The sequence below is a fragment of the Protomyctophum parallelum genome (assembly GCF_964188405.1).
Source record: "Protomyctophum parallelum genome assembly, chromosome: 2".
Lineage (NCBI taxonomy): Eukaryota > Metazoa > Chordata > Actinopteri > Myctophiformes > Myctophidae > Protomyctophum > Protomyctophum parallelum.
Genome location: NC_139699.1, coordinates 6,106,847 through 6,134,654, shown reverse-complemented (window position 1 = coordinate 6,134,654; position 27,808 = coordinate 6,106,847). Strand labels below are relative to the sequence as shown.

Below are 27,808 nucleotides of genomic sequence, written 5' to 3'. Positions count from 1 at the left end.
ACTCCAGTATAAAGACAATACCAAGAATAAAATGGTAAATGGTGCATTTATATAGCTTCAGAGATTGTGCATTACATTCACCCATTCACACACACATTCATACACCGATGGCGGCGGAAACCATGCAAGGCACCAACCAGCACATCAGGAGCAATTAGGGGTTCAGTGTCTTGCTCCAGGACACTTGGACACTAACTCTAGCGGCTTTGAACTGGTGACCTTGCGATTACCATCCAGCCACTCTACCCCTGACCCACCGCCACAAGACTATATTCCAACATCTAACCTCCAAGCAGTCAACAAATTCCCAGCAGCCCCGAGTCAGTGCCAGTGCGCAATCACAACCACTGGGTAAGAGATCCTCCTATGTCCTACGTGTATATGAGGATCTGACCGAGCTGAACCCACTGTGCACGGGACCAATGGTGCCTCAAGAGACATGAGTGCATTGACAGTAAAGACAGTAAAGACAGTGCTGACGTTAAAGGTTTACTTTTTATATTACTTATCTGCTGTCTGGAAGAAAGTCCAAAAGTTTCATTTTTCAGGAAATGAATAAACAAAATAGGCCTATACATGTTTCAGAAAATGAAGAAACCTTATATTATTAAAACAAAGCAATACGGCCTCTTCAAAGTTGGTATTGTTAGTTACTTGCATGTTTTATTAATTTATCATCACTTTACCCGAATTCAGCTCAAATGGAGATACGAGGCTTTCTTCGTCATTATCCATCATTGATAAGAACAGCTGACAATGGATCTCCAACCTCACAATTCATCGCAAATTTGCAACGTGTGAAAGAATGCCTAGATGCTTCGTGACACTGCTTATATAGGCCTACAATAATAAGCAGGCAGGACTTTAAATATTATAATAACTTTTGCACAGAAGGTTTTTCTGAGTTGGCCGTTTCAGTAGAACTATAGCGTGATAAATGAAATGAAATATTTCCTGTCACATTGCTCTCCTCAGGAAACACTACATAGACACCTATCGCATCATGCATAGCGGGGTTGCATTTCCTTTTCTTTCATTCATGTATGTCTTTCACACCTGAGTTCGACTACTAGACTACTATAGTCTTGGTTGTTAGATGATCTCTGACTGACTAAACAGGTCAGACCTAACTCTATGGCTCTGCTCATGCCGCTAAAACAAACGATCTTTTCCCCCCGATTCTGATCTTTTGAAAATAATGTGATCGGTGCCGATTTCCGATCCCGTGATCGGGACATTTCTAAGCACAATGTTTGTGTTTACACAACCCCTCAACACTGGACATAGGAGGGGCTAGCGCCCCTCAAAAATAAAGAAAAACATCAAACATGGAATTATTGATGCTTTTTATGCCCAGCTTTGTGTGTTTGTGTGTATGTACCCCATGATTTGATTACATGATTTGAACAATGATTTTCAAATGACTTCATACTGTACCACAATAGCTATAGGTACCGTAGGTACAGTAACAAAATTGGAAATATACTGTAGGAAATATAAAATTGGAAATGTAGTCTCTTGGTATTTCTTTCTATTTGGCACTGCACTGCAGTGACATGGACAACTATAAAAAGTGCCCTTCTGGGCACAGGTCTCCACCAGGATAGGAATGTAGGACATTGCAGCTTGTGGTTGGATAAAAGGGCAACAAAAGTAAATCAGGATGGAGTCTGAGAAATCTGAAAGACTGGTTTTGTTGAATGGCTCTAGAGAGACTGTGTACCAATTTGCGTGATGTTTGGACAAAATCTGTAGGTGTACTGTGCAAAAACTTGTTTTGCACAAAGCGGCCTCCTGGTGGCGCTATAACAGGCCGTTCTGGAAAGTTTGGGGCAGAGGTTCATCGTTGGCATCCAGGGAGTGTGTGTGCAAAATTTGGCATCGACCGGGTTAACGGTGGCCGAGATTAGCTGCTCACGGACACACACACACACACACACACACACACACACACGGACGGACGGACACACGGACGGACGTACGGAGTGCAAAACATACTCTCCCCCCATGCCTTCGGCCTGGTGGAGACAATAATGGCTACGCTTGCATGTGGGCCCTTAATTTGTCTAAGACACATTTCTACCTCGGGAGTCGGGAGACAAATAATATAGAACCTTGAACCTTGACCTGTTTATACCAGTTGCTTTAACATGTACTGTTAGTTCCTATCTGCCAATGTTGATAGGGGGACAGGTAAAAGTATGGGACAGCCTAGCGCTGCAGTGTTATCAGCGCTACACTTTAGGTGTTGTGAAGGCATCATAACTTCTCCTCTGTTGTTTGGTTAACATGCCAGATTTTGAACCACTCTGTTTGAGATGGTCACATCGTTTCTACATCACAGCTGTAGCCATTGTCCTGTTGCTTCTATCACTTGATTCATAACACTGGTTTCCGCTGTGTGGGCGCCATCTATCGGTGTGGATGTGTAATGGCATGTACAATAGTCTAGGGCAGACCTATAATATAGTACAAACCCGTTATTTAGGATATTTTCATTGGAATACAACATTGTCTTATATTCGACACAATACGGAAATACCAGACACAGCACTTAGAAGGATCTACAAGGGGCCTCATGTTTATTTGGGGTATTTTGCGTTTGAAAAACAGTGCATTCAAGTCAGGGACTTGGATGCACTGTTTTTAACCTCACTAAAAGCACTTTGTGAGATCTCTCTGTCAGAAGTGCAATATCAATCTAATTTACGTTTGGGAAATGCACACTCTCTGATGCTATATGTCTGACATTGACCCCAGTAGTCTAGCATCTTTGTGCATTATTTTTGATGGAATCGTGCACTTTACAAAAGCATGAAATTTGGCAGACAGCTACACACAAATATGCACGGGACAAATTTGTCCCGTGCTAACCATGGCAGCCAAATTGGCCACAAAATGGCCACCACCTGCTAGTATTTTACCAGTAACTCAGGTTCTAGAGTAGACCACATAGGATCTCTCCTACAGACTGTGTCCAAACGTCAAAGACACAACGAAATAAAACAATTTTAGCTACTAGTAGATCTGCTCCTTTTGCTGTTTTTGAATTTTAATCCTGAAAAGTTTTGGACAGTGCAGCACAGCCACTGCGCTGCGCAGGTGCATGATGGGAAGGTATTTGTCTTTTCCCCCTGTGGCGTTCAAGCGTTAAATGGATGTATCTCAGATTCTTCACTCATCTACATCAGTGGTTCCCAAAGTGGGGTATGGGGACCCCCAGGGGTCCTTGAGGGAGTTCCAGGGGGTCCCCAGCTAAATGATAGTTTAGAACCAAATGGACCCTTATGGGTCTGTAACTCTGAGTGTACAAATGGAACCAACGGGTCCATTCCATTTGGTTCCATTTGTACACTCTCAGAGTTAAATTGAAATTTATTTTTACAATAATTAATTGGGGGTCCCAGAGATAAAAAATGCCATTAAATGGGGGTCTGTAGACTAATGCATGTGATTCTGGGGTTGCTTGAAATTAAATGGATTGAGAATCACTGCTAGAGCCGTAAAAAATCTTCTCTTATGGGGGTCCCTTCAAATGGGGGTGAGCGGGCTAATTAGTATCAATTTGGGGGTCCTTGACATGAAAAAGTTTGGGAACCAAGATCTACATTACATTGTAGATTGCTTACAATGACCTCCACTATAACCTACATTAAAAAGGAGTGTGCCTGGAATGTATACCTGTGGTAATGTGATAATCTTAAAGGAAAGTAGGCTAATCAATTTCACCAAGTTTTTTCATGAGTTAGTTTAATCTGTTAAAAACTGAATATATTGCTAACAAGATGATCAACAATCACATATACCGTAGTATCGTAGTAGTACGATAAGTAGTAGTAAGTAGTAGTAACGTATTGTTCACAGGAAAATGTATCCAATTTCTGCTTCTATGTCTTGTTGGCTCCGCGACCCATGATGGACTTCTTAGTGTTTCTCTCAGGTTTCAAAAGCATTATGTAACACTTTGGTCCAAACAGCGCCACCAAAAGACCAAAACTAGATGCTAAAATAGCAAATACCTCCACTACATCTGCATATTTGCCTGGAGAACTGATATATGCCGGGATGAAGGCTATCCACACGGCACAGAAGATCAACATGCTGAAAGTGATGAACTTGGCTTCATTGAAGTTGTCTGGAAGATTCCTTGCCATGAATGCTAGGACAAAGCTGAGGAGTGCCAGTAAACCAATATAACCTAGTAACACTGCAAAACCAATTGTTGACCCCACTTCACATTCATAGACTATCGTATCACTCTGGTATTGTGTGTTTTTATGAGGAGTTGGAGAGGCAGACACAAGCCAGGCTGTGCAGATTATTGCCTGGATTGAAGTAAGAGCCAGAACTGTTCCTCGCTGCTGCATAGAACCGAAAAACTTCATAATGTTCACACCCCCAGGCTTGGAGGCCTTGAACACAGCCAACACCACCATAGTCTTTACCAGGATACACGAGACACACAGCACAAAGCTGATCCCAAATATTGCATGTCTCAGCTGACAAGTCCAGAGCCTGGGACGGCCAATGAATAGAAGTGAGCACAAAAAACATAGTTTGAGTGACAGCAAAAGTTGGAAACTCAGTTCTGCGTTGTTGGCTCGTACCATGGGCGTGTCTCGATAATAGATGAAGATTCCCAGGACAATGGCACAGATAAGTGCGCCTAGCAATGAGATGGTTGTCAAGGAGATACCAATACCTTCATGGTAGGAGAGGAACTCCACACTCTTAGGGACACAGTGGTCGTGCTGCGGATTGGACCAGAAGTCCTCCGGACAACTGGTGCACTCCGTAGAATCTAACAAAAAGAAGATTAAAGAGACAGACAAGTAGCCTACAGCATCAGCCTAAATAAAACCTACTATAGGCTACATACAGTAGGCTATAGTAATGTAAACCTACCAGTCTCATTGCTGATTTCTCCCTCAGAACAAGCAATGCAGTCAAAGCAGCAGACAGGTTGACCTTTCATTCTGGCCAGACGGGTTCCAGGGGAACAGCTCTCGCTGCACACCGACCAAAGTGGCTACAGAGGAAAGTAGCAATGATCAGTTTAAGTCCAAACTAAATTCCCTTCACACCATGAGCTCAACATTCATTTTGTTTGAAAGCCAAAGAGACCTTTTTGGTTTCAAAGTTCCAGAAGATTTTGTCTTCATCAAGGATGAGTTCTTCACCTGCGGAGGCTGACTTCTTGAAAATACCTACATTCTGAACCTTCACTACTGGACTTCCATCAGGGAACCACTCCCAGTTCATGATATCACATATTGGTAAGGCATCACTATTGTCATCAAATGATACTTGATCACCAAATGTGGTGGTGAAGTTGACCTTTTCCAGGTAATGCACAAGCTAGAAATCGTGGTGAACAAAATTATGGAGAGAATAAAAACATTTTGTCATTTTCATCCTAGTAGTCAAATTTGTCATGATTTGTACCAATGATATATATATTTTTTATTATTATTCAAAATGAAATCCAACTAGAAACTGTTGTAAACTGTTAATATCACACCTGCCATGGCTGTATTGTCTGCAAAGTGGCACATCTGTGCCCAGTGAAAGGCCCTCTTCCTGGCACACACTGCAACATGTCATGGAGGGCATGGGCCACAACATACACAGCCTTGTACACATTGTACTCGGCCCGGAGGTTAGACAAATTCAACAAGGTAGTTTCTGCCGTCGCTAGGTCCTCTTGTCCAGTACACACTCTTCCACCAGCATTCTCCCACTCTGACGGAAGGGGTGCAAATTTACACTGAAATGTGTTCTCCCAAAACAGCCTCACCTTAAGAAACAAAATGAAACACCAAATTGAAATATTAATGTAACTCCTTCCTTATATTTGAAAACAGACATCAGATTGAAATTGAGATTAAATATAGATAGATCGTAGACACCGAACATTGGATTGTTTCAGAATATGCCAAATGGAAACATGTGTCTACAGTTAGACCGATACAAGTATCAGGAAAGCTGCCGATACTGGCTACGTAACAATACAATCACATTGAACGTTGAAATTGAATAAGATACTCACTATGCTGTTTTCATTCCCATTGTCAAGGTCATTGTCAGGATGTATTTTCAACAAAAAGTCCCTGAGACCCGGTATCTCTCCACGACGGACTGCGATACCCAACGTGCCTCTCAGGTAGGGCAAGTAGCGAGGAGTCTGGAGCTTTGGCTGTTCTATGAAGCTCACATCAGCTATCCACTGCCGACCTGTCACCTTTTGCCTTATCACCTGTTGATTGTGATCAACAACAACCATAATAATTATAATACTACTACTACCACTACCACTACCACTACCACTACTACTAATAATAATAATACGATATTCTGTAAATTAATCAAGGCAAATGCAATCACAAAAAAGAAGAAAAAAATAACACTATTGGTGGTGATATTTTTTGGGCCAAGCCAGGCTAAAATACACAATTATCGATAATCTAATTTGCTGAAATCACAATTAAATTGCAGTGTAAAAACGAAAAGTAACAAAGAAAATGCTTGCGATTAAATCAAACCTAACCTCCTCCATGAGTCTAATCAGACGGATCCCATATTCAATACAAACGACAACACGAGCTGTGGATGCCTTCATCACAGAGACGATCCTCTGCAGTTCAGCTGGGTCATTGTTCCAGGGCAGAACCTCCACATAGGCCAGGCAACCCCAACCAGACAGGGCCAGCTCAGACTGGAAGATCTGGGCGGCGTCGCGGCCATAGGCATCATCCATAAACAACAGTCCTACCCAGGTCCACCCAAACCGCCTCATGATCTGGAGCATAGCTCGCACCTGATTGGATATACACAATGGAGGGATAAGTGCTTAAACTAGATCAGAATCAGAATTAAATGTATTGTCACATCACAGCTTTGCAAAAACTATAGAAATGCACTCGGTCGAGATGCCAACTTGCGCCTTGCACAAAGTAGGCCACGTTATGTTTAAATACTGTACGTGTACATATGTACGTACGCACGCCCGCCTGCCTGCCTGCGTACCTAGTACCTACCTACCTACGTGCATGCGTGCGTGCGTGCGTGTGTGTAAGGAGATCAAGGCAGGAACAAGAAAGGAGGCTTGAGCACTTTTATCACAAAAAGTACAGGCAAAGGGTTTTCTTCTGTGTGGTTCTTAGATATTTACAAGCTTTTGCCACAAACGGTAAAACCAAAAGGTCTCTTAGCCTATTTGCAAGGTGAAACCCTCGATACTTAGTATACCTGCCCACCATTGGCTGTGTTAGCCTACCTGATCTTCTCTTTTTTTCCCTCTACAGTAAACCTCTGGCTCACGCTGTGAGGCGTTGTGTGCTTGTAGGCCGACTATTTTCTGCAATGTTCCCCTCAGAACAAGGATTAGGGTTGAAGTGGTTACAAGAAAGACAATCCAAAACACACAAAGCTTTGTTGTCTGTCTGTCTGTCTGTCTGTCTGTCTGTCTGTCTGTCTGTCTGTCTGTCTGTCTGTCTGTCTGTCTGTCTGTCTGTCTGTCTGTCTGTCTGTCTAAATCATCTCTTACACATATTCCCACAATGAAAATGTCTAATGATTATCTAATGATAATGATTACTATGGTTACATTTTGATGCCATCAACAGAGACCAGCAGAAGTAATACACACAAGCAAATCAGACGCGATACCACACCAATTACACTCACTATAGAGGGAGGGAATTGCCAGTGTGTGTGGAACATGCACTACTTCACCTGGTTCACCTAAATGGTATTACGATTCTAAAGAAGGAAGGGTATTGATTCACCTGGATGGTATTACTTATGATTGTTCTGAAGAAGGAAGGGAACTCATTCCGGTCACTCAGGCAGGAGCACATGGCATGTGAACTTATCTGAAAAAGACACCAAACATCTGGTGAGTAATATACAACTTTCTTTTATTTTTCTTGTGTTGACACCCCTGCAAGCAAACCATGCGAGAGGATAGGAAATTGCACACTGCATTCATGATTTGTTACATCTAACAAAGGTCGAGAGCTCACAGAGACTGTCACATGCAAATGCAAACCAAATATCAGCCATTTGTTCCATTTGAACACACATAGGCTAGATGGAGGTTTGGTTGGTGGACAGCTCATACTTTGTGTGATATGATCAAGTAGGGGCGTTAAAAAAAAACACACACACAACAATACATAACTAAAAGGTAAAATACCTTGCCTGACAACAATTTCATATTTGACGAATGATGACGGTAAAAGGGGGATTTGAGTAAGATACTTACCAGGGGCACTCTGTACAAACCTAACACACTAGATATGGCAATAGACATCGATGAGGAAGGATCACCCACAATTCCCAGCACTGGGGGAGAGCCAGCACAGCTCTCATCCAGTTGAATCCTCTTCTCTCTCCCACTGATCAACGACAATGCTGCACGGAATGAAACTCCAAGCGTGAAACAGGTATCATAAAGAATATATCCCAGAGTCACATTGGGCAGCAGGCTGGGGTTGCTGTTGATCTCCGTGACGGCAAAAGCCATGATCTGGGCCCATCTGAACTCGTCAATGTAGAAGCTAAACTAACACACAAAATGTCCCCATAAACTTGCATACCGGTATTTATCTTTGTAGATATATATATACAACACCAACTAATCCTCTTTACATCAAAAGAATAATTGTCCCTGTTCTCTTGCTCGTTAATGTATGTCTGATATACTCACTCATAGCAAATGGGGTCTTGTTGCTCTGAGGTGAAAGACAGATCAGGGAAGACAGTAGAGAGGTGGACATCGAACACAGCACCCAGAACCAAGTCCCCAGGCTTGTACATTCTGTTGAGATTAAACGATGCCTGTAAATCACAAGAAGAGGACGATGTTGAAGACAAAGGACATAAAGAAGAGAACAATATCATGGGCAAGTGGAAGTATGAAAGCAGGTGTATGTCTAGAGAAACCATCCTCCTCCTTCTGTATAGTCTAACACTCTCCCCCCTTCCCTGAATCCATTGTCCAGTTGTTACGTTTTATACACCGTGCTGTGCCATCCTCTGTGCCACTTTGCACTACGTCCAGCTGTGTCCAAAGTACGGCCCGCGGGCCAAATGCGGCCCTGGGGCGAATTTTATCCGGCCCGCAGCTTCATACCTGAATTGTATTATGAACAGCCCAACAGTATGGGACATTTTTACGTTCAAGTTTTTAACATGGGCATTTAGAGTATAATTTGTCAGTGTTCCTTTGTTCCTTGTATTTCTCTTTTTTTTCTTTTTACCTTGCTTGCTTGGTTACATTTGGTAATGTGACATACTGTAAGGCTGCATGGAGAAAGGCTGAGATACACTTTTTATTCACACACACACTTGACAAAAGGCCATTGATATTAAATATTGAGGATATGATTATAGTTATTAGTTAAATAGAATCATTTCAATCTGAAGGTACATTATGTAGTTGGCCCTTGGGTGTTTTAATATTTTCTAATATAATACGGCCCCCTTTGAAAAAGGTTTGGACACCCCTACCCTATCCTATGTAATCTTTCACACCACCCTTCTGAGCAGAGACAGAAGTAGAGGCAGGACTAAAATATTTTACTTAAGTAAAGTTATTCTACTTGAAAGTTACTTAAGTAAAAGTAACCAATAAGACAATTATAAAAGTAGCTCACATTAAATGTTTTGAGCCCGGCCCATTAGAAGAGGGCAGGTTTTTGGGCTCGGCCAATCAGAAGAGGGCAGGTTTTTGGACCCGGCCAGTCAGAAGAGGGCAGGTTTTTGGGCCCTGCCAATCAGAAGAGGGCAGGTTTAGGGCCCGGCTAGCCTCGGTACCAGGCTTTCATTTTTGTTGGTGCAAAAATGTAAAGCCTGGAGGAACGCATTGGCCGCTCTGGTCTAAAAGTGGGAGTCAACCCTTCCGGGTGGGCGTCGCTCCAAATGATGTGACGTAGCACTGCATTAGGGGGGAGAGGAGGGGCCGGGGGGGTGACGGACAGATCGATGAGATCCAATCAGGGCGTGCGCAAATCTCAGCCGCGACCCGCCCCTCTAGACCAGAAACCTAACACGTTAGCTCAGGCTAGGGCCCGGCCAATAAGAAGAGGGCAGGTTCAGGGCCCAGCCAATCAGAAGAGGCCATGTTTTTGGGCCCGGCCATTCAGAAGAGGCCAGGTTCAGGGCATGGACTATCAGAAGAGGGCAGGTTTAGGGCACGGCCAATCAGAAGAGGGCAGGTTTTTGGGCCCAGCCAATCAGCAGAAGGCAGGTTTTTGGGCCCGGCCAATCAGAAAAAGGAAGGTTTTTGGTCCCAGCCAATCAGCAGAGGGCAGGTTTTTGGGCCCGGCCAATCAGAAGAGGGCATTTGGTTTAATTTTACGCTATCAAGAGTTACATTATTGTTACTTAATTTACAAGAAGTCTAAACAATTAGAGAATGTAGAATAATTGTTATTTTGATTGTTATCTGTCCTACCTGGTAGGAGATATAACAGGCAAAAGTTGATCAAAATAACAATGGAATGTTGCATGAACCTCCCAAACAAAGCTTTTTCTGAAGGTAAACTTTATTCCATTTGTTTTAGCGGTCTTCACATCTTGTTTTCTTCATAATAATATTGGTCTTTTACATTTTAACATTTGGAAACGGCCTTAAATGGTGCAGAGAAAGCAGGTGTAGCTCTGGTCCGGAACAGGCCTATAGTGGTGGTCCCCACGTTGCTCTTAGTCAGGATGGTGATCCCTGGGTCAAAATCTGGTGAAAATCACGGCCGTAAGCGGTTGCTTGAGCAACCAAAGTATAACGACCTATCCGGTCATGAAAGCTGTAGGTCATACAATTGGATTAACCCATTCTGACATGAGATCAGATTCATACGAGGTTTCCACTGGGACACACACTGGTCTGATGAACCCATTCTGACCTGAGATCAGATTCTAGAAATGTCAGTCGCTCTTCGATTGTTCAAAAATAGCAGACCTACAAGCTCGATATGAGCTTGTAGATCAGCTATTTTTAAATAGCTAAAGCATAACATGATGCTGACACCAAAATGGGTGCCCGGTCAGAATGGGTTAAGACATTAGACCTCCAAAACTAGGATTTCAATGTAAACAAAATATATAAGCATTAGAGCATTGCAAAATCAAACCAAACCAGTTTTATTTCTCTTATATGAACATATTGTATAAGCCCAATTATAAACGGAACTCAATTAAAAGCCTATAGGGTTCCATTCTCGTCACCGCTAAACCCCTTATCCCTAAACGCCTTTTTTACTATTTTGCAAAATATTTCTGAATAGTTAAAATGGCCAGTCTACAAGCTCACAACGTGTCAATGTAGATTAGCTAAAAACAAAATTGCAAAATAGTAAAAAAGAAAAGAAAAAAAGGCAAAGAAGTTTAGGGATAAGGGGTTTAGCGGTGACGGAGTTGCTTCGTTTGGGATTGTTTTCATAGACTTGGCTTGCTTATTTCTCTAAGGTGGGAAGGAAAACAAGAATGAAGCCTAAAGGCATCTTCAACACACCAGTTGTGTCCCACATGACAGTCCCTTATAGGGTTATGTCATCTGCCAGGTAGCTCCACACAAGCAGTGCTGTTATTTTTGATTAATTAATCCAGGCCTTGGAGGCCATTTGATAGCCTTGAAACAGGTTAAAGCCATACAATAACACCAATTAAATATTACATGGGCCAATGCCTCGTTAAATCTACTCTTTGTTTATTTGACGATATTGTCAACATGTCACATTATGCCCATTTCCCCTACATTATGCCCATTTTCCCTATAATGATGTGACATCATGTAGAGTAGAATGATGTAATGTTTATATGAAAATATGCCAAAATAATGTATTGTTGATTCATATTAAAAGATAAATGTAAAATATTCCATATTATGCCAGTTCAAAGTTTTATATTTCGATTGCTTTAGCGCCCATTTTCATGTACCGGTAATTCAAAATGGTGGGAAATATAAAGAGGTCAGAGGTCGTGAGCTTCAGCACCTGACGAAGCTCACGGCAAAACGCGCCGTGCTAATAAATAAGTTGATGATGAAGTTGTCCGTCTTTGTTCCCTGAGTGTGCAGTCCCTTCCTTGGAAGCGCCACCATGAGGCCAATTTCAGCAAAACACATTTCTTTATATTAGTCGTACAGATTTCATCCATACGTCCATCCCCAATCGCTAAGATTGCCTTCCAAAGTTTGCAGGATTTGTCCATTTCCAACAAAATGCCTCAGATCATTAAAGGACCACTTAAGCACTTTTCAACATCTCTTCATATAATTGGTCCTCCTCACTAATGTTCATGATAAAACACCACCATTTCTTTTTACTCGGCCTAGTGGGAATGTGTGTGCATAATTTCACAGAAATCGCACGCTGTGTTAAAGGACCACTTCACCTCTTTTCAACACATCTTCATATAATAGGTCCTCACTAAAAATCATGATAAAATGGCACACATTTTTGTGTCTCTTATAGGAGGGCTGTGGGCAGTTCATAAACCCGTCCACCAGTGACATCATCGATGGGGAATCCAAGCTAATAGAAACTGCAGGCTTTCTAGTCCTGAAAAGTTGCAATGCGAAAATGGAAGTCATCGTTCTCACGATAATACAAATAAAATATTGTTTAAAAAAATTGATGATGTCACTGGTGGACGGGTTTCTGAACTGCCCGCAGCCCTCCTATGAGACACAAAAAATTGTGCCATTTTATCATGATTTTTAGTGAGGACCTATTATATGAAGATGTGTTGAAAAGTGGTCCTTTAACACAGCATGCGATTTCTGTGAAATCATGCACACACATTCCCACTAGGCCGAGGAAGAAATGTCACATCTGCCGGGTATAGCGCCACCATGAGGCCGATTTAGTTGACATTTCTGTACATTACTCGTAGGCCTACATATTTTATCCATAAATTACACACATCGGTATATACACTATTTCCATAGTAATGAGATCAACACGCAACTGTCCGCTTTCCCATATTTATTCCATCCCGATTGCTTAAAGCCAAACACACACCGTCTGTGAACGCCGCGCGTCAAAACAGCCGCCTCCGTTATATTCAATTAACCTACCCCACACCGGCGGCGTCAGACGCGTACTGGCGCGTGTTCACGCCTTGCCTGACGCTCCGATATGCCGCTGTTCTATTTTCCAGGCGTTGCCGCACGGCCTCCATCCGGGAATCTGTGGGTGTGGCTGGCCGGCCACGCGGTAGCACGCCGCGTCCTGTGGGTGTTGCTGTGCGGCTATGACTGTGCAATACTGTGCCGCGTCGCTGCACACCCGCTTCACAGACGGTGTGGGTTGGGCTTAAGATTGCCTTCCAAACTTTGCAGGATTGGTCTATTTTTAACAAAATGCCTCAAATCATTCACACAGCGTGTGATTGTCGTTAAATTATGCACACACATTACCACCAGGCAGGTACGAAATGCTTAAATGTTTACACTATAACTACACCGATCTGTGTACAACTTTGTATGTGCACTACTACACATTATGAATACACTGTTACATGTCGTCACCTTATTAAACTAATTGCCTAGGTCATTTTTTCAAGGTTTTCAGGAAACACAACAAACTGTGCCAAATGTAGAATTATATTATATTTCTTAATTATTTAAATTCCAAAAAATATGAAAAATATGACTATTGACATACAAATAAAGGTGTTTGTCAATCATGTAACATGTAAGGATAAAATGACTTAGGCCAATATCTGAACATGCCATTTTAACTTAGGCAATTATAAACGTTATTTAGGCCAAATTACTTCTGCAGTAAGTGACTTAGGCAAAATGTTTTATTCCAATTATTTTTAATAGACCATGGTTTAGGGTCAGCCACATAGTGTTTAAAATAATATCAGAGAACAAAGACATTTGACACTGAAGGGGAGTGAATGGGAGTGAATTTGGAGTGAATGGGAGTGAATGGGACTGAATGGGAGGTACTGTTACTATGGGACTGAATGGGAGTGAATGGGAGTGAATGGGACTGAATGGTACTCAATGGGACTGAATGGGAGTGAATGGGAGTGAATGGGAGGTACTGTCTGTTACTATGGGACTGAATGGGAGTGATTGGGACTGAATGGGAGTGAATGGGAGGTACTGTTACTATGGGACTGATACTATGGGACTGAATGGGACTGAATGGGAGTGACAGGCCCATAGTAACAGCACCTCCCATTCACTCCCAGTCACTCCCATTCAGTCCCATTCACCATTCACTCCCATTCACTTTTATTCACTCCCATTCAGTCACATAGTAACAGTACACCCCATTCACTCCCATTCAGTCCCATTCACTCCCATCGTGTCAGTCCCATAGTAACAGTACCTCCCATTCAGTCACATTCCCTCCCATTCACTCCCATTCACTCCCATAGTATCAGTCTCATAGTAACAATACTTCCCATTCACTCCCATTCACTCCCATGCACTCCCATAGTATCAGTCCCATAGTAACAGTACCTCCCTTCTGGCTCCAAAACTGTGGAATGCACTTCCCATTGCAGTCAGAACTGCAGCATCACTCCCAATCTTCCGCCGTAGCCTGAAAACCCACCTTTTCAGACTCCATCATGGCCCATAGCACTTACCCTAACCCCTTAGATAGCATTTCTGTTGGCTTAGATAGCATTTGACACAGACTTATAGCATGTTATGTAGACAGCACTATAATTGTATTGTATATAGTCATAGCACGCCATAGTACATATGTATAGCATAGTAGTGAATATGTATAGTTTATTATGTATAGTGTATGTATAGTTTCATCATATAGATATTCCACTGTTACCTTCTTAGCTTACGCATGTTTCATGATAAATGCTTTTATGTGATGTATTCCCATGCTTTTGTTCTTGCTTAAATGTAAGTCGCTCTGGATTAAGAGCGTCTGCTAAATGCCTAAATTGTAAATTGTAAATTGTAAATTGTCCCTTTCACTCCCATTCAGTCCCATTCAGTCCCATTCACTCCCATAGTATCAGTCCCATACAGTACCTCCCATTCAGTCCCATGCACTCCCATAGTATCAGTCCCATAACTAAAAAACGTTGCATGGATGCACCTGGGACGTATCCTCAGTGATGTATCCTGAGGTCAACATCATACCCCTCACTCAGGCGACCCAGCCGGGGTTGATCAAGTCCCGACTTACGTCCCAGTAGCTACCCTCAATCAGTCCCACTAGGGAAAAACCAGGGGCACACAATCCGTTGGAACTATTCCAGAACTACTCTGCCAAGGCTGGGAGGTACACTTCTGGCACATGGAGGGACTAGGCTCTGTGGGTTGTCTCCTGGCCGGGCCCCTCCTACGTCTCACCAGGTCCACTCCTGCTCTCACCAGGAGTAGAGCGAGGACCTGTGCATTGCAACAGAGTCCCAGCACCAGACAGTTCATTCAGGAGTGGTGGGCAATGGTTCCTGGGGGTCATGGTGCTGCGGTTCCGCTTGCTGCTTGCATGGCCCTCCCAAAGGCCTCACCGAGGGTTGTTGGACTTCATCCTCACAGAGGACACAGGCTGGGGCACTAACCCATACTGCTCACCCGGGTGCCGTCTACATTCCGGCTGTCACCCGTCTCTCCGGTGTCACCAGACTATACCTGGTTGTCACATAGTCTATTCCTATGAGTCACTATATAAATAGAAGAACTATAACTAAAAAACATTGCATGGATGCACCTGGGACGTATCCTCAGTGATGTATCCTGAGGTCAACGGTGTTTCGGGTCTCTCAACATCATACCCATCACTTAGGCGACCCAGCCGGGAGTGATCAAGTCCCGACTTACGTCCCAGTAGCTACCCTCAATCAGTCCCACTAGGGAAAAACCAGGGGCACACAATCTGTTGGAACTACTCCAGAACTACTCTGCCAAGGCTGGGAGGTACACTTCTGGCACATGGAGGGACTAGGCTCTGTGGGTTGTCTCCTGGCCGGGTACTGTTACCCATAGTAACAGTACCTCCCTTTCACTCCCATTCAGTCTCATTCACTCCCATACTATCAGTCCCATAGTAACAGTACCTCCCATTCAGTCCCATTCACTCCCATAGTATCAGTCCCATAGTAACAGTACCTCCCTTTCACTCCCATTCAGTCCCATTCACTCCCATTCTATCAGTCCCATAGTAACAGTACCTCCCATTCAGTCCCATTCACTCCCATTTTGAAAGGTGTGTTAAAATGGCCTAAGTCACATTTTATTATGACTTAGGCAAAATAATATGGCCTAAGTCTCCCTCTTGACATAGGCCATTGTTTTAATACGGTGTAACAGGAAGGCCTTTTACATTAGGGCTCGGGCAATTTTACCAGAGGTGGCCAGCATCACCAGGTGGTGATTTAGGCCAAAAAAAAGAATTGGCAAAAAATGACTTAGGCAATTAGTTTAATAAGGTGACGATGTTATATATTACTTTTTTATTGCCCTGGTATACAACCACCAGAAGACACATTGTTGCACAAAAACAAACAAAAAAACATACACATTTTATCCAAACATCACAAACACTATTATTATCCTGGTTCTCCGAGGGGCACTTCTTCTATAGTTTTGATATGAAGGCATTGCTAATGTATGTTACGCCCTTGCCTCTGCTTCTGGGCGGTGTGAAAGATTATGTATTGGCATAAGTTGGCACAGGGGATGGCACCCCAGATAGCAAAAGATGTTAATTCAACGTTGACTTTTGGTCAGATTGGTTATTTTTGGTTGAGGTTGAAATACCTATGTTGATTCAATGTCTAATTACAGTTAACCATTTCAACGTTTGAAAAGCTGTTGTTGAATCAATGTATTATAGATGCTGATTTTTCAATGTTGAAATGCCCTACAATTAATTGACATTGTTTCAATCCTATGGTTTCAATTGTGATGGGGGGGGGATGGGGGGAGAACCTAGGTTGAAAAACCTATGTTGATTCAATGTCTAATTACAGTTATCATTTCAACGTTTGATTGATTCAATTGAATCAATGTATTATAGATGGTGATTTTTCAATGTTGAAATGCCTTACAATGAATTGACATTGTTTCAATCCTATGGTTTCAATTACAGGGTTAGGGTTATAGGGTTAGGGTTAGGGTTAGGGTTAGGGTTTGGGTTAGTTGCGGGACTACCCGAGACCACCACAGGGACCGGGTCGCGGCCCCGATCGCAGCCGTATAAGTTTCGGGCCAAACGGACATACGGTCGCGGCGGTAGCCCTGAACGAAGGCCTACAATTTGCCGACTTTGACGCACGACAACGCGCCAACGATAAAACATTACGGTCCGACGTTCGGATATGTCGGAGAGCTTGCCCAGACGAACAGTTTGGTGTCTTCGATGTACACCTCCGACAGTCGTACAAAACGTCATTCACTTTGGCTGTGTCCATCAGACAGCTCATATACCCATAGACTTTAACAGCATCCTGACTGAAAAAGTGAAACAAGACCCCGCCTCCTAGAAAGGTCGCCCAAGTCTCTGGGAGCTCTATAACATATCCGAAAATCAGACCCGAAGGCCTTACCGTTGTGGCGTTCTAGTGAAGAAAAGGTTTTATGTTCGCACACGCCGACGTCGATGATCGTAAGTCTGTTCGTGATGAGCCTTATACGTCTGCGATCGCGGAGACGAGGCGATCGTTGTGATAGTCTCGGTGTTTTTATGCGACCTTTGGAACCTCAAATCTAACCCTAGGCTCATTTTTTTTAGGCCCCAAAGGTCACCATTGCAGTCTTTTGGCTGAACTTTGACCTTTGCAAACGTCGTGGAAAGTCCAGACCGGCGCCATTGGATTCGGCATGCTCTAAATATGAAGAATACGTCTTGTGTACGAAAGAATAACATTAAAAAAATGTTTTAAAGGTCTGTTTTGTGTCTTCACAGTTTCTGGAGGAGAGGAGAGGAGGGGAGAGGAGAGGAGGGGAGAGGAGAGGAGAGGAGAGGAGAGGAGAGGGGAGGGGAGGGGAGGGGAGGGGAGGGGAGAGGAGAGGAGAGGAGAGGAGAGGAGAGGAGAGGAGAGGAGAGGAGAGGAGAGGAGACCTACAAGCTCGTAGTGCGGCATTACAAGCTTGTAGGTCTGCTATTTTTTTTTATTGAAAACGAAAAACCTCATGTTTCTGTATCAGTGGTTCTCAATATTTGCTCAAAATGCATCTCAACATGCATTACAAAAAGTCAATAATAATTATGTTTATTAAAATACAATACCATACATGTATAAAATGCACGACAGAAGCGATATCAGCTTGGATCATTTCATTTTTATTCATTTTTATTGAAGAGGAGAAGTCACGTGACTCCTATAGGTTTCCACATTGCATGGCCCACATTACGGGCGCGTTCGGCTATGCGCACCGGGAATGTGGTCAGTTTGTTGAGTGTGGTGGGCGGTGACGTCACAGAGTGCGTTCAGTGTGCCTTATTTACGAACGACCAGTTCAACACACCATTCACACTGAGCAACCCTACCCTCAGGGTAGGGTTGCTCAGTGCGTGCACTCGGCACACCCGGTGCGCAGCGCACTGGATTTTCGAACGACAACGCACTGAGTGCACTGAATAAACGAACGACAAGAGAGCACACCAGTGCGTTCAGGGCGCATTTCCGAACGCGCCCTACATTATCAAACATTTAAATATTTAATAATTCAATACGGTGCTCTTGTCATTTTGGTCGGCACAAAATAATACATGAATGAATAAATAAATAGATATTATTTACATAAAATAATACATAATAATATATACATTCACTGGAGGAAAACTGAATCACGTGACCATCCGGCAGGTTGTCATCGGATGGGGGGTGTTAACGAGACCATGCGAGATCTCACGGGACTTGAGTCAGTTCAAAGTTGGCTGGCGGGCGGCCGTTTGTAGCTTAGAGTATAAGGGTCTGTTTTGCAGTAGCAGGAACTTTTGGAAACGTGGGCTAAACAGCGTGTGAAATAAACAAGAAACAAACTGGTAAGTCGTTACGGAATATCATTTATTATCCCATTCAGATACCACCACTTACTTGTTTTACCACTGTTTACGTTTGTATATTATCTATCATGCCGTAAAGTCCGAGGTTTTATGCTGGCTAATTATGTCTAATTGGTGAGCCATGCTACTATTGTTTTATGCCGTTCAGATGCCATCATATGGCTGTTATCGTTTAAATACATGTTAACTTTTTGTAATTATCCCCGGACCCCGTGCCGTGGAAAGTTAGTCCGGAGTCTGTTGCTTGTAGGGCTACTGTGCACTGTGTATCCAATAGTAGCTAGCATGCTGGTTATTCATGTTATCGCCGCCATTTTGCTAACGACTCTCGCGATTAAAACTTATTTAATTTGTTTATGTGCATATACGCGTATATATTATTAGCGTTTTTAATTGTTACATAAGCATTGATGTAACCAGCACCACGGTGAAGCAGTTCTTCATTTATAATGGTGAACAAAGCTGCGGTACCTCCTAGCCCCATATGTGCCCTCTCCCTACGCTCATTCTGTAGCGAGAGGGCACATATGGGCTACGGTACCTCCATGGGGTTAATGCTAAAGTCTAGCCATAAGGACTGACTGGGTTTAATTTGTTCCGGCCTAAAACGGCTACAGATTAATACGGAAACGGCATGAGTGTGTGTGTGTGTGACTGTGTGTGTGTGTGTGTGTGTGGGGGGGGGGGGGGGGTTTACCGGATATAGTCACATGAGACTCAGATTGTTTCTGTAAGTCAAGTTTCATAACAATCTATGTTACTATAGTGAGCTTGTAGATCTCTCTGCAAGTCAACTTAAGTTTCATAACTATGTATGATGTTGCTATAATGAGGCTCTGAGCTTGTAGATGTGTTCTTTTAGAACTACTTTTAAACCATGGTTTTTTCCAAAAAAAAGCTTATTAATGCTGCATTTATATATATTGTAATTTGTCTGTGTGCAGTCACAGCCAGGACACTACGGGCGCTGGTGTTGGATCGGCACAGGACACTAGGGGTTGGATCGTCTCTGTGTAAGTCAAGTTTATAAATGGTGCATTTATATATTGTGCACACACACACACACACACACACACACACACACACACACACACAATATTTTATTCTTTGTTTCCCTATTTGTTTTCAGGGTCGTGGTACAAGAGGACTACAAGCAATACACAAGGCCAAGTAAATTAATAGCAGCACCACCTCACTTTACCAACAGAGAGATGGCCTCTTATTGGGCCAAAAGACGTAGAGTAGTGAAAACTGTAAGGGACATAGAGCGAGAGATCCTTCATGAATATGAGGAAATCTCACACATTTCCCAACTACCGGTAGATGCACCACCAGATTCCCATTTACACTTTGAAAATAACCTTATAGATGGCAGTGTAGCTGAAAATGACCCTATAGATGTAGCTTGCTACGATGTAGTTGATACTAATTATGTACAAATGGAAGATTCTCATATTGATAGCAGTGTAGCTGACTATAATGAAGTTGAATCAGATCATGAGCAAATGGAAAATCATCATACAGATGATAGTGTAGCTGGAAGTGAGGGAGATGATCTGAGTGATGGAGATGATCTGATTCATCGCCACTCTGACAGTGATGAGCATCAACCTAGTCAGGATCTGCTTATAAAGAGCCTAAGATATTGGGCATCCTCTTACTCTATCAGTCTGGTTGCTTTGTCTGCTCTGCTGTCCATCTTAAAGATATTTCACCCTAGGCTCCCTAAAGACGGAAGAACTCTGCTTAGAACGCAATCCAAGGTTGAAACCACTCAAATGCAAGGTGGCGAGTACTATCATTTTGGATTGGTGCGTGGAATACTTTCACGATTGAAATGTCTGAGATTACCAGTGAACCTCAAAACTCTTACTTTACAGTTCAACATGGATGGTCTCCCCATCTTTAAGAGTTCAAGACTTCAATTCTGGCCTATACTTGCAATGCTGAAATGTGATTACACAAAGTCTCCATTTATTGTCGGTATATTTTGTGGTTTGACCAAGCCAAAGTGTGTTGTTGAGTATCTGCAGCAATTTGTTAGCGACCTTAAAAATGTACTGGCTAATGGAATTATTCATAATGGTAAGCATTTGAATGCAGAGGTTTCCGCATTTGTGTGCGACGCTCCCGCCAGAGCCTACATTAAGAATATTAAGTCACATAATGGGTATTCCGGATGCGACAAGTGTGATCAAGAGGGTGTGTGGAGGAACAAAATGACGTATCCGGAAACAAATGTCAGGCTGAGGACTGACTTGAGTTTTAGTGATATGATTGATGAGCAACATCACTTAAAACAGACACTCAGTCCTTTAACAGGGATTGTAAAGATGGTATCTTCATTTCCAATAGATTATATGCACCTCTGTTGTCTTGGGTTGATGAGAAAACTGTTGAATATCTGGTTAAAGGGCAATCTAGCCACTAGACTTCCTTCACACGTGGTTAACAGTATGACAAGCAAACTGTTGGTGTTGCATTCCCACACCCCTGTTGAATTCAATCGCAAGCCAAGAGGTTTGAACGAGCTTGATCGTTGGAAAGCTACTGAGTTCCGATCCTTTATGTTATACTGGGGTCCTGTAGTTCTGAAGGATTGCCTTCCCTGTGAGTTGTATGACAATTTCATGTTGTTTTCAGTGGCCATGTATTTGTTTTTGTCACCTGAAATTACTGGCCAAATGGTTGAATTTGCCCATAAGTTGACCATTTCTTTTGTGGAACACTTTGGAAAACTCTATGGTAGAGATCAGATTGTGTTCAGTGTTCACCAGCTTATACATTTAGCAGAGGAATACAAACGATTTGGACCCTTGGATAATGTTTCTGGATTCCCTTTTGAGAATTATCTTGGCCAAATAAAGCATCTGTTACGCAAGCCAAACCAACCTCTACAGCAGGTAGTCAAAAGATTATCAGAAAAGCCACAGGTTGAGTTTCCACTAGCAACAGATGAACCAGTATTACAGAACATCCATACTGATGGTCCACTTCCTCGGCATTTCAGTGCTGCTCTACAGTACAAAAAGGTCTCCAATAGTCGTTTCACCTTGTCTACAAAGCAAGGGGATAATTGTATTCAGGTGGGAGATACTATTGCAGTAGTACAGAATATAGTCCAGGAACAAAATGAGGTCTATGTAATATACAGAACCTTCAGACAGCATGAATCGTATTACACTTATCCCTGTGAGTCCTCATGCATAGGCACATATAAGGTCAGAGAGTTGTGTGACAATATTGGGGTTGGTAAACTTAGCTGTATTAAACGTAAATGTGTTCTGTGTCCAGAGGCTGAGGGAGATGGCCTCATAGCCATTCCAATAGCTCATATGCAGTAGCATTCATGTATGTAAAAAATAAACTAAAACTAACTTTACCAACCCCAATATCATAATATTTATATTCTGTCATTTATTGTACAGAATGGAAAAGGAGGTGGTGCTGTGGGCCGTGGTACTATTCCCTACTACTGGAGGAACTGCTACAGTTCCTTCCAGTTGGTTCAATCCAAAGGATAGTACCTTGTTCTGGCCCCCAAAAAACATCAACTTTTCGAAGGCCCTCAAAGAAAAAATGATGCCTCAAAACGGATGGACCATGCATGAAAATGTTCGGCTCTTAATTTCTTGTGGTAAGTAGACACTGCATCATTGTCATGTCCACATGTCTTGTCAATCAGATCTATTTATTTTTCCATTCTGGTCCAGTAGGAGAACCATAATTGTGGGTCTGAGGGGGTAGAGTATTTATATAGCGGTTTTATCCAAGGACACTGACACAAATTCAGGGGGACCCAAAGATCAAACTGCACTTTCTGGTTCCCAACCGGCAACTCTACCCCTGAGCCACCGCCAAGTATTGGTAGTTGCCTCATTTGGCAGATGGTATTCTGGTTGCCATTTTCAAAATCCTGTTTATATTGCATTGTTTAAGTATTAGTCACACTTCTTTAAATGGCATACTGTATTTCCTACTTGTTTTACAGACTCACTTGAAAAGGCCAAGCAACATGAAGACAAGTATATAACTACTGGATGTCCAACCACTGATTTAGAATCTGAGGAGGAAACAGATGCACGGCGTAAAAGACGAATAAGGTACATGCAGTGCCCACACTGAGATTAGGAGGCTGCAGGGTTTTTTGAGGACTAATCCGTTCCTCACTGCTTGGAACTCTGCATGCCTCGAGGGTTGGATTGGATGTCTGTCCTGTGTCCTGTGATGGACTAGTGTCATGTCTATGTGTGCTTGTACGTCAAGCTGTCTCATTTTACAGAAAATTATCGGCTCCTGACCCGAGAACAGTGCATCTCAAGGCTTGCTCATTTATTGTAATTATACTGATAAATGTTTATTTAATTTTAAGGCCAAATACTGTGTACATGGAGTCAGATGAGGAGCCAGAAACCATCAGCGCTAAGAGAAGATTTGCCAAGCCACCTGCTGTTCTTTTTCCAGGTACAGTGGCACTGTCAGTTATGACACTAATGGCTACCCATTTAAGTATTTGCATGTATAATTCTTTCTACTTTGTTAATCCAGTGCTGCTCGACTCCAATGTACCAACACCCAACCAGTACCCACCTGCACCAATACCAGTGCGGAAAACCAACCAGTCTGTACCAACCCCTAGTGAAATCAGTGGTATGTTATTACAATGCAAGCATGTAGTTCCTCTGTCAATACATGCAAACATATCAGTCATGTGATATGTGTTAAAGTTTCTGTCTTGTGTTCCCTTTTAGCCTCTGAAGGAAGGTGCTTGGAGGACGTGCAGACATTTGACCAGCCTGATAATGGTAACCAGTCTAACCACTTCGCATTACTACCAGGATATGTGCTTTGTGAGTTATAACTTTCATAGTTCATGTTTTATGTTTTCATTTTAGGCTTTTGTGGAAGCTTCTTGGCAGAGCTAGAGTCAAGAGACCTCTTTAATGATGGTAAGTACTAATGGGCTACATATATGTGATGCCCTGATCGGCCACTCTTATTGTGTCTAAAGTCCGTCTAGATGGGAGGCGGTATTGGGGGATTAATACTACTACTTACAGGAGAAGACCTTATTGACTTGAAATGTTAATTCAATTTAAAATGTTGAGTTGATAATACAGTAGCTTATTCAGTGACTCACTATTTTGCAAGGAGCTGTTTGCGTTGGCATGATGTCATATGACTTCATAAGAGTTATTTTACCTTGACTAATTAGATTTATTTGTATTCATTTCAGGAGGGCACCATAATGGACAAGCAAGAAATGGTATGTCCGTTGTCTGTTATAACTTTGTTTACAGTTGCTGTGCTATTGCACCATGACATACAGTAACTGTAACTTATTAGACTGAAATATTTCAACTTCTTTACTCCCAAGTTAAATCCCCTTGAATAATTTGATTGTTCTCATTTTTTTAGTTCACCCTCCCCAAGGCTATCCCCAAGATTATCAAGGTGAGTTGACTAACAATTTGTGCCACGGACGGTATTACCAGAAACAAAATACCTTTTATCGCCTGAATGACGATAAAAGGGCTGTAACTGAGTGTTCAAATGGACTTGTAAGGGTCCATTTGGTTCCATTTGTACACTTGAGTTAAGGGGGTAGTACTATAGTGGGGATCTATTCTTCAACTATTCACTTGGTAGTCAATTGTGTTCATCCCACATCTTCTAAAACTGGAAATTGATGGTGCTCATTCATAACAATAAAAGATTGATATTAGTTTTATTTCTCCAGGAATGCCAATGTATACCAGCCCCTACCACACTGTGCCATCAGAGCAAGCAAGGAACAGTATGTATTTCTCATCCCATTCAGGACAGGAACCCCTGTTGGTGTTTTAAGCATTGTTATACTTTAGCTTTTGAAAAATAGCAGATCTACGAGCTTGTAGATCTGCTATTTTTGAAATATTGTGAAAGTGTGGGGCAAATCTTTGAATATATTTTAGAGCAGACGCTTTTAACTCAAACCTTGCTTCTGGGGGGTCCCTGGAACAGCATATTTTCAGATGGGGATCGGTGGCCAAATACAGATCATTCTGGGGGTCCTTGACATGAAAATATTTGAGAACCACTGACATAGAAACACAGGTTTATCCGAAAACTGTTGTTAAAAAAAAAGATCTGCCTCAGTCTCTCTCTGTCTAAATGGGTTAAATGTTGTTTTTGCAATATTCCACAAATCATGTTCAATGATGCGTCCTTTCTTTTAGCCTTCAGTCCCAGCTATGCAAATGGAACCAGATCAGCTGGATTCAGGACGCCTGACCAGGGTGCAAATGGCACCAGATCATCTGGATTCAGGACTCCTGACCAGGGTAAAGATACCTATATTACCATCCCCCCCCCCCCCCCCCCCCACACACACACACACACGGAATTACACAATGACCTATGTGCAATGCCTTGTCTGATCCCATGTTGTCTGTTTCTTAAAGCTTCAACGCCAGAAACACCACAGAGAAGAGTGCATGGAGGGGAACCCAGCCAGATGTTGCAAGGCAAGTATAATTTTCTGATCAACGTCTTAACCTTTCTGATGACATCTGAATTGACAAACTTGTCCCTTTGTCTTTACTGTCTTTGTTAAGCATTTAATGGTTACTATAAGCGAGGGGTGCAGACATCAGCGAGTTGGTGTCATTTGATTGAAAATGGTCAATCTATCCTTGAAATTTAATGTCAAATTGTTTTTCTTCCAAGACCTTTCTTCCCAGAAAAACACTAAAATGCTGGCAGAGATACTTATGGAGGTGAGGCAGATGGGGAGGGACATTCAATTCATCAAAACTGAAATGGCAAAGTCCACATTGAATGTCCGAGGTGTTCCTGAATCCCAACGAGAGGAATCCTTCCCCATCAATCTGCCTCTCTCCAACGAGGAGCAGTTTGATGAGGCGGAAACTGCACTGAGGGAGGAGGGAGTGCGTCGCAAGATGGTGAGCCTTAGAATGCCTTGTGATGGGTGCAATTATTCTTTCTTGGACAATATTTGACTTTCTTTTGCTAATTTTAATTTTAATGCACTACTTCTAGATTGCACGCCTGGCATTAGTCGGAGGGACCAATAGTGAGAACATGATCCGGCGAATGGTTGGCGCCATCCTGACAAACAACCTGGCATGCGTTTTCAACTGGGCTGGCAAGGGAGAGAAGAGGGCCTTCAAAGACACCCTAGTTCAGGACTGCATTTTTGGTGAGTCTGCACATCAAAATACTTGGAGTTGTTGTTGAGGCATTCAATTTGACTCTGTAGATTGGCTATTTTCACTATTTCTCCTATTGGACCATAGGCCTGATTGACACCGCAGGAGTGGTTGATTTGGCCAATGTTTCACCAGTTTTATAGTATAAATTGACTTTTCTAATGGTATTACTTTTTAATTTCTGAGGTATTCATTATTCTTCACTGTCATCTGGGGACACCCCATATTCATGTGGGGGTCCCGAGCCACAGGCTGATAACTACTGCTCTAATGCTCACAATTGGACTGCACAAATTTGTCTACTCGCGCTGCATCTCAGGTGTTCTGTGCCTGTGTACAGTTAAGAATGTCACTGGTAGGCAAGTTTCAGAACTGTCCACTGCCCTCCTCTGAGACAGAGTAGACAAACTGTGACATTTATTTAATGAACATTAGTGTGGCTCAATTGTATGTAGGTTCCCGCCTGAACCTAGTACACAATGGACATTTGTCACTTTGAATGGAACTGCAGCTTTATTTTATTTTTAATTTAGTAACGCCTGTTTTCTTTTTTTCAGCGGCTGCTCGTCAATTTGACCGCAAGTTGACAGAATTGCAGTACAAGGATGCTCTGCAGAAGTGGCTGCGCTATGCACCCGACAGGAGTGGCGGGGTACCCAGGAAAGACAAGGTTCCCACACCTGCAGGTCCTTAAAGTCTTAACCCATTTAGGCCTGATGTCAAAAATGTAAAAATCTCTTCTAAAGCAGCCAGTGGGTTTGATGGATCATTGGACTGTTTGTTTCGTTCATGTTGAACTGGGGTCCTATTGGTTCTGAAGGACTGCCTGCTTTCTTTGTCCCCTGTAGTTTCAGGACAAATGGATGGACGGTTAATGTGGTGTTCATGTTGAACTGGGGAGGAAGTTTCTTTAATTGTGTCCCCTGGATTTTCAGGGCTGTTTTTGGTTCATGTTGAACTGGGGTCGTTCAAGGACATTACTCTTTTGAAAATTGCAGCTCTACAAGCTCACAATGTGACTCATTGAGCTGTGTATAGGACTGAAGTGGTGTATGTTTTGTATGTATCAAAATCTGCATAGAGTAACTTCTCAAATTCAGTGTAGCAAAATAAATGCTGGGAATTGGATGTGCACTTCTCACTTATCCATGTGTTTGAATCTAATAAATAAGTAAATGAATAATGGTCTGTTTTGTTTTTGTTCATAGAGAATGTTGTAAAGCAGCTGTTCTCAAACCTTGGTTTCTTTGATTGTTTTGGAAATGGCCAATCCAGAGGCTCAAAAAATGACAATGTGGGGTCTTTGTATTAAAAGGTTGAGAACCACTGCAGTATAGCATACTTAATGGACCATTTCAGCTTTTTCTATGCATCATTTAAAAAATAATCATTTTACTCTTCTGCTGTGGTAGCTCCAAACGTGTCTGTTAGTGATATCACTGACTAGACTACTTTGGTGTGTTCCTTGTTGAACTATACCATTAATTTTGTAATTTATATTCTTTTTTTAATGAGACATATTGGGCATACAGAAGAAGGTTGAAATGGCCCTTTAATAATAGCATTGTTTCAATGTATGATGGATGGATGGAT

General features: G+C 42.4%; 3 protein-coding genes across 3 annotated transcripts; 2 read left to right on the top strand and 1 right to left on the bottom strand.

Annotated features, from left to right (window-relative positions):
* Positions 1-3,887: 3,887 nt before the first annotated feature.
* LOC310877333 (extracellular calcium-sensing receptor-like) lies at positions 3,888-8,527 on the bottom strand (the record flags this gene model as incomplete). Its single annotated transcript, XM_083791155.1, has 7 exons — positions 3,888-4,801; positions 4,906-5,029; positions 5,125-5,358; positions 5,522-5,797; positions 6,050-6,256; positions 6,623-6,817; positions 8,477-8,527. The coding sequence occupies 7 exons, from the start codon at positions 8,525-8,527 to the stop codon at positions 3,888-3,890; spliced, it is 2,001 nt and encodes a 666-aa protein (XP_083647281.1).
* Positions 8,528-22,435: 13,908 nt separating this feature from the next.
* On the top strand, positions 22,436-25,737 carry LOC310877323 (uncharacterized protein; the record flags this gene model as incomplete). The annotated part of the gene is made up of 12 exons (XM_083791143.1): positions 22,436-22,641; positions 22,996-23,107; positions 23,377-23,468; positions 23,553-23,654; positions 23,756-23,809; positions 23,900-23,953; positions 24,241-24,270; positions 24,423-24,458; positions 24,745-24,801; positions 25,223-25,327; positions 25,448-25,510; positions 25,727-25,737. The coding sequence occupies exons 1-12, from the start codon at positions 22,584-22,586 to the stop codon at positions 25,735-25,737; spliced, it is 774 nt and encodes a 257-aa protein (XP_083647269.1). The 5' UTR covers positions 22,436-22,583.
* Positions 25,738-25,791: 54 nt separating this feature from the next.
* LOC310853629 (uncharacterized protein) lies at positions 25,792-27,182 on the top strand. Its single transcript, XM_083758020.1, has 3 exons — positions 25,792-25,948; positions 26,046-26,205; positions 26,773-27,182. The coding sequence occupies exons 1-3, from the start codon at positions 25,805-25,807 to the stop codon at positions 26,907-26,909; spliced, it is 441 nt and encodes a 146-aa protein (XP_083614146.1). The 5' UTR covers positions 25,792-25,804; the 3' UTR covers positions 26,910-27,182.
* Positions 27,183-27,808: the final 626 nt, after the last annotated feature.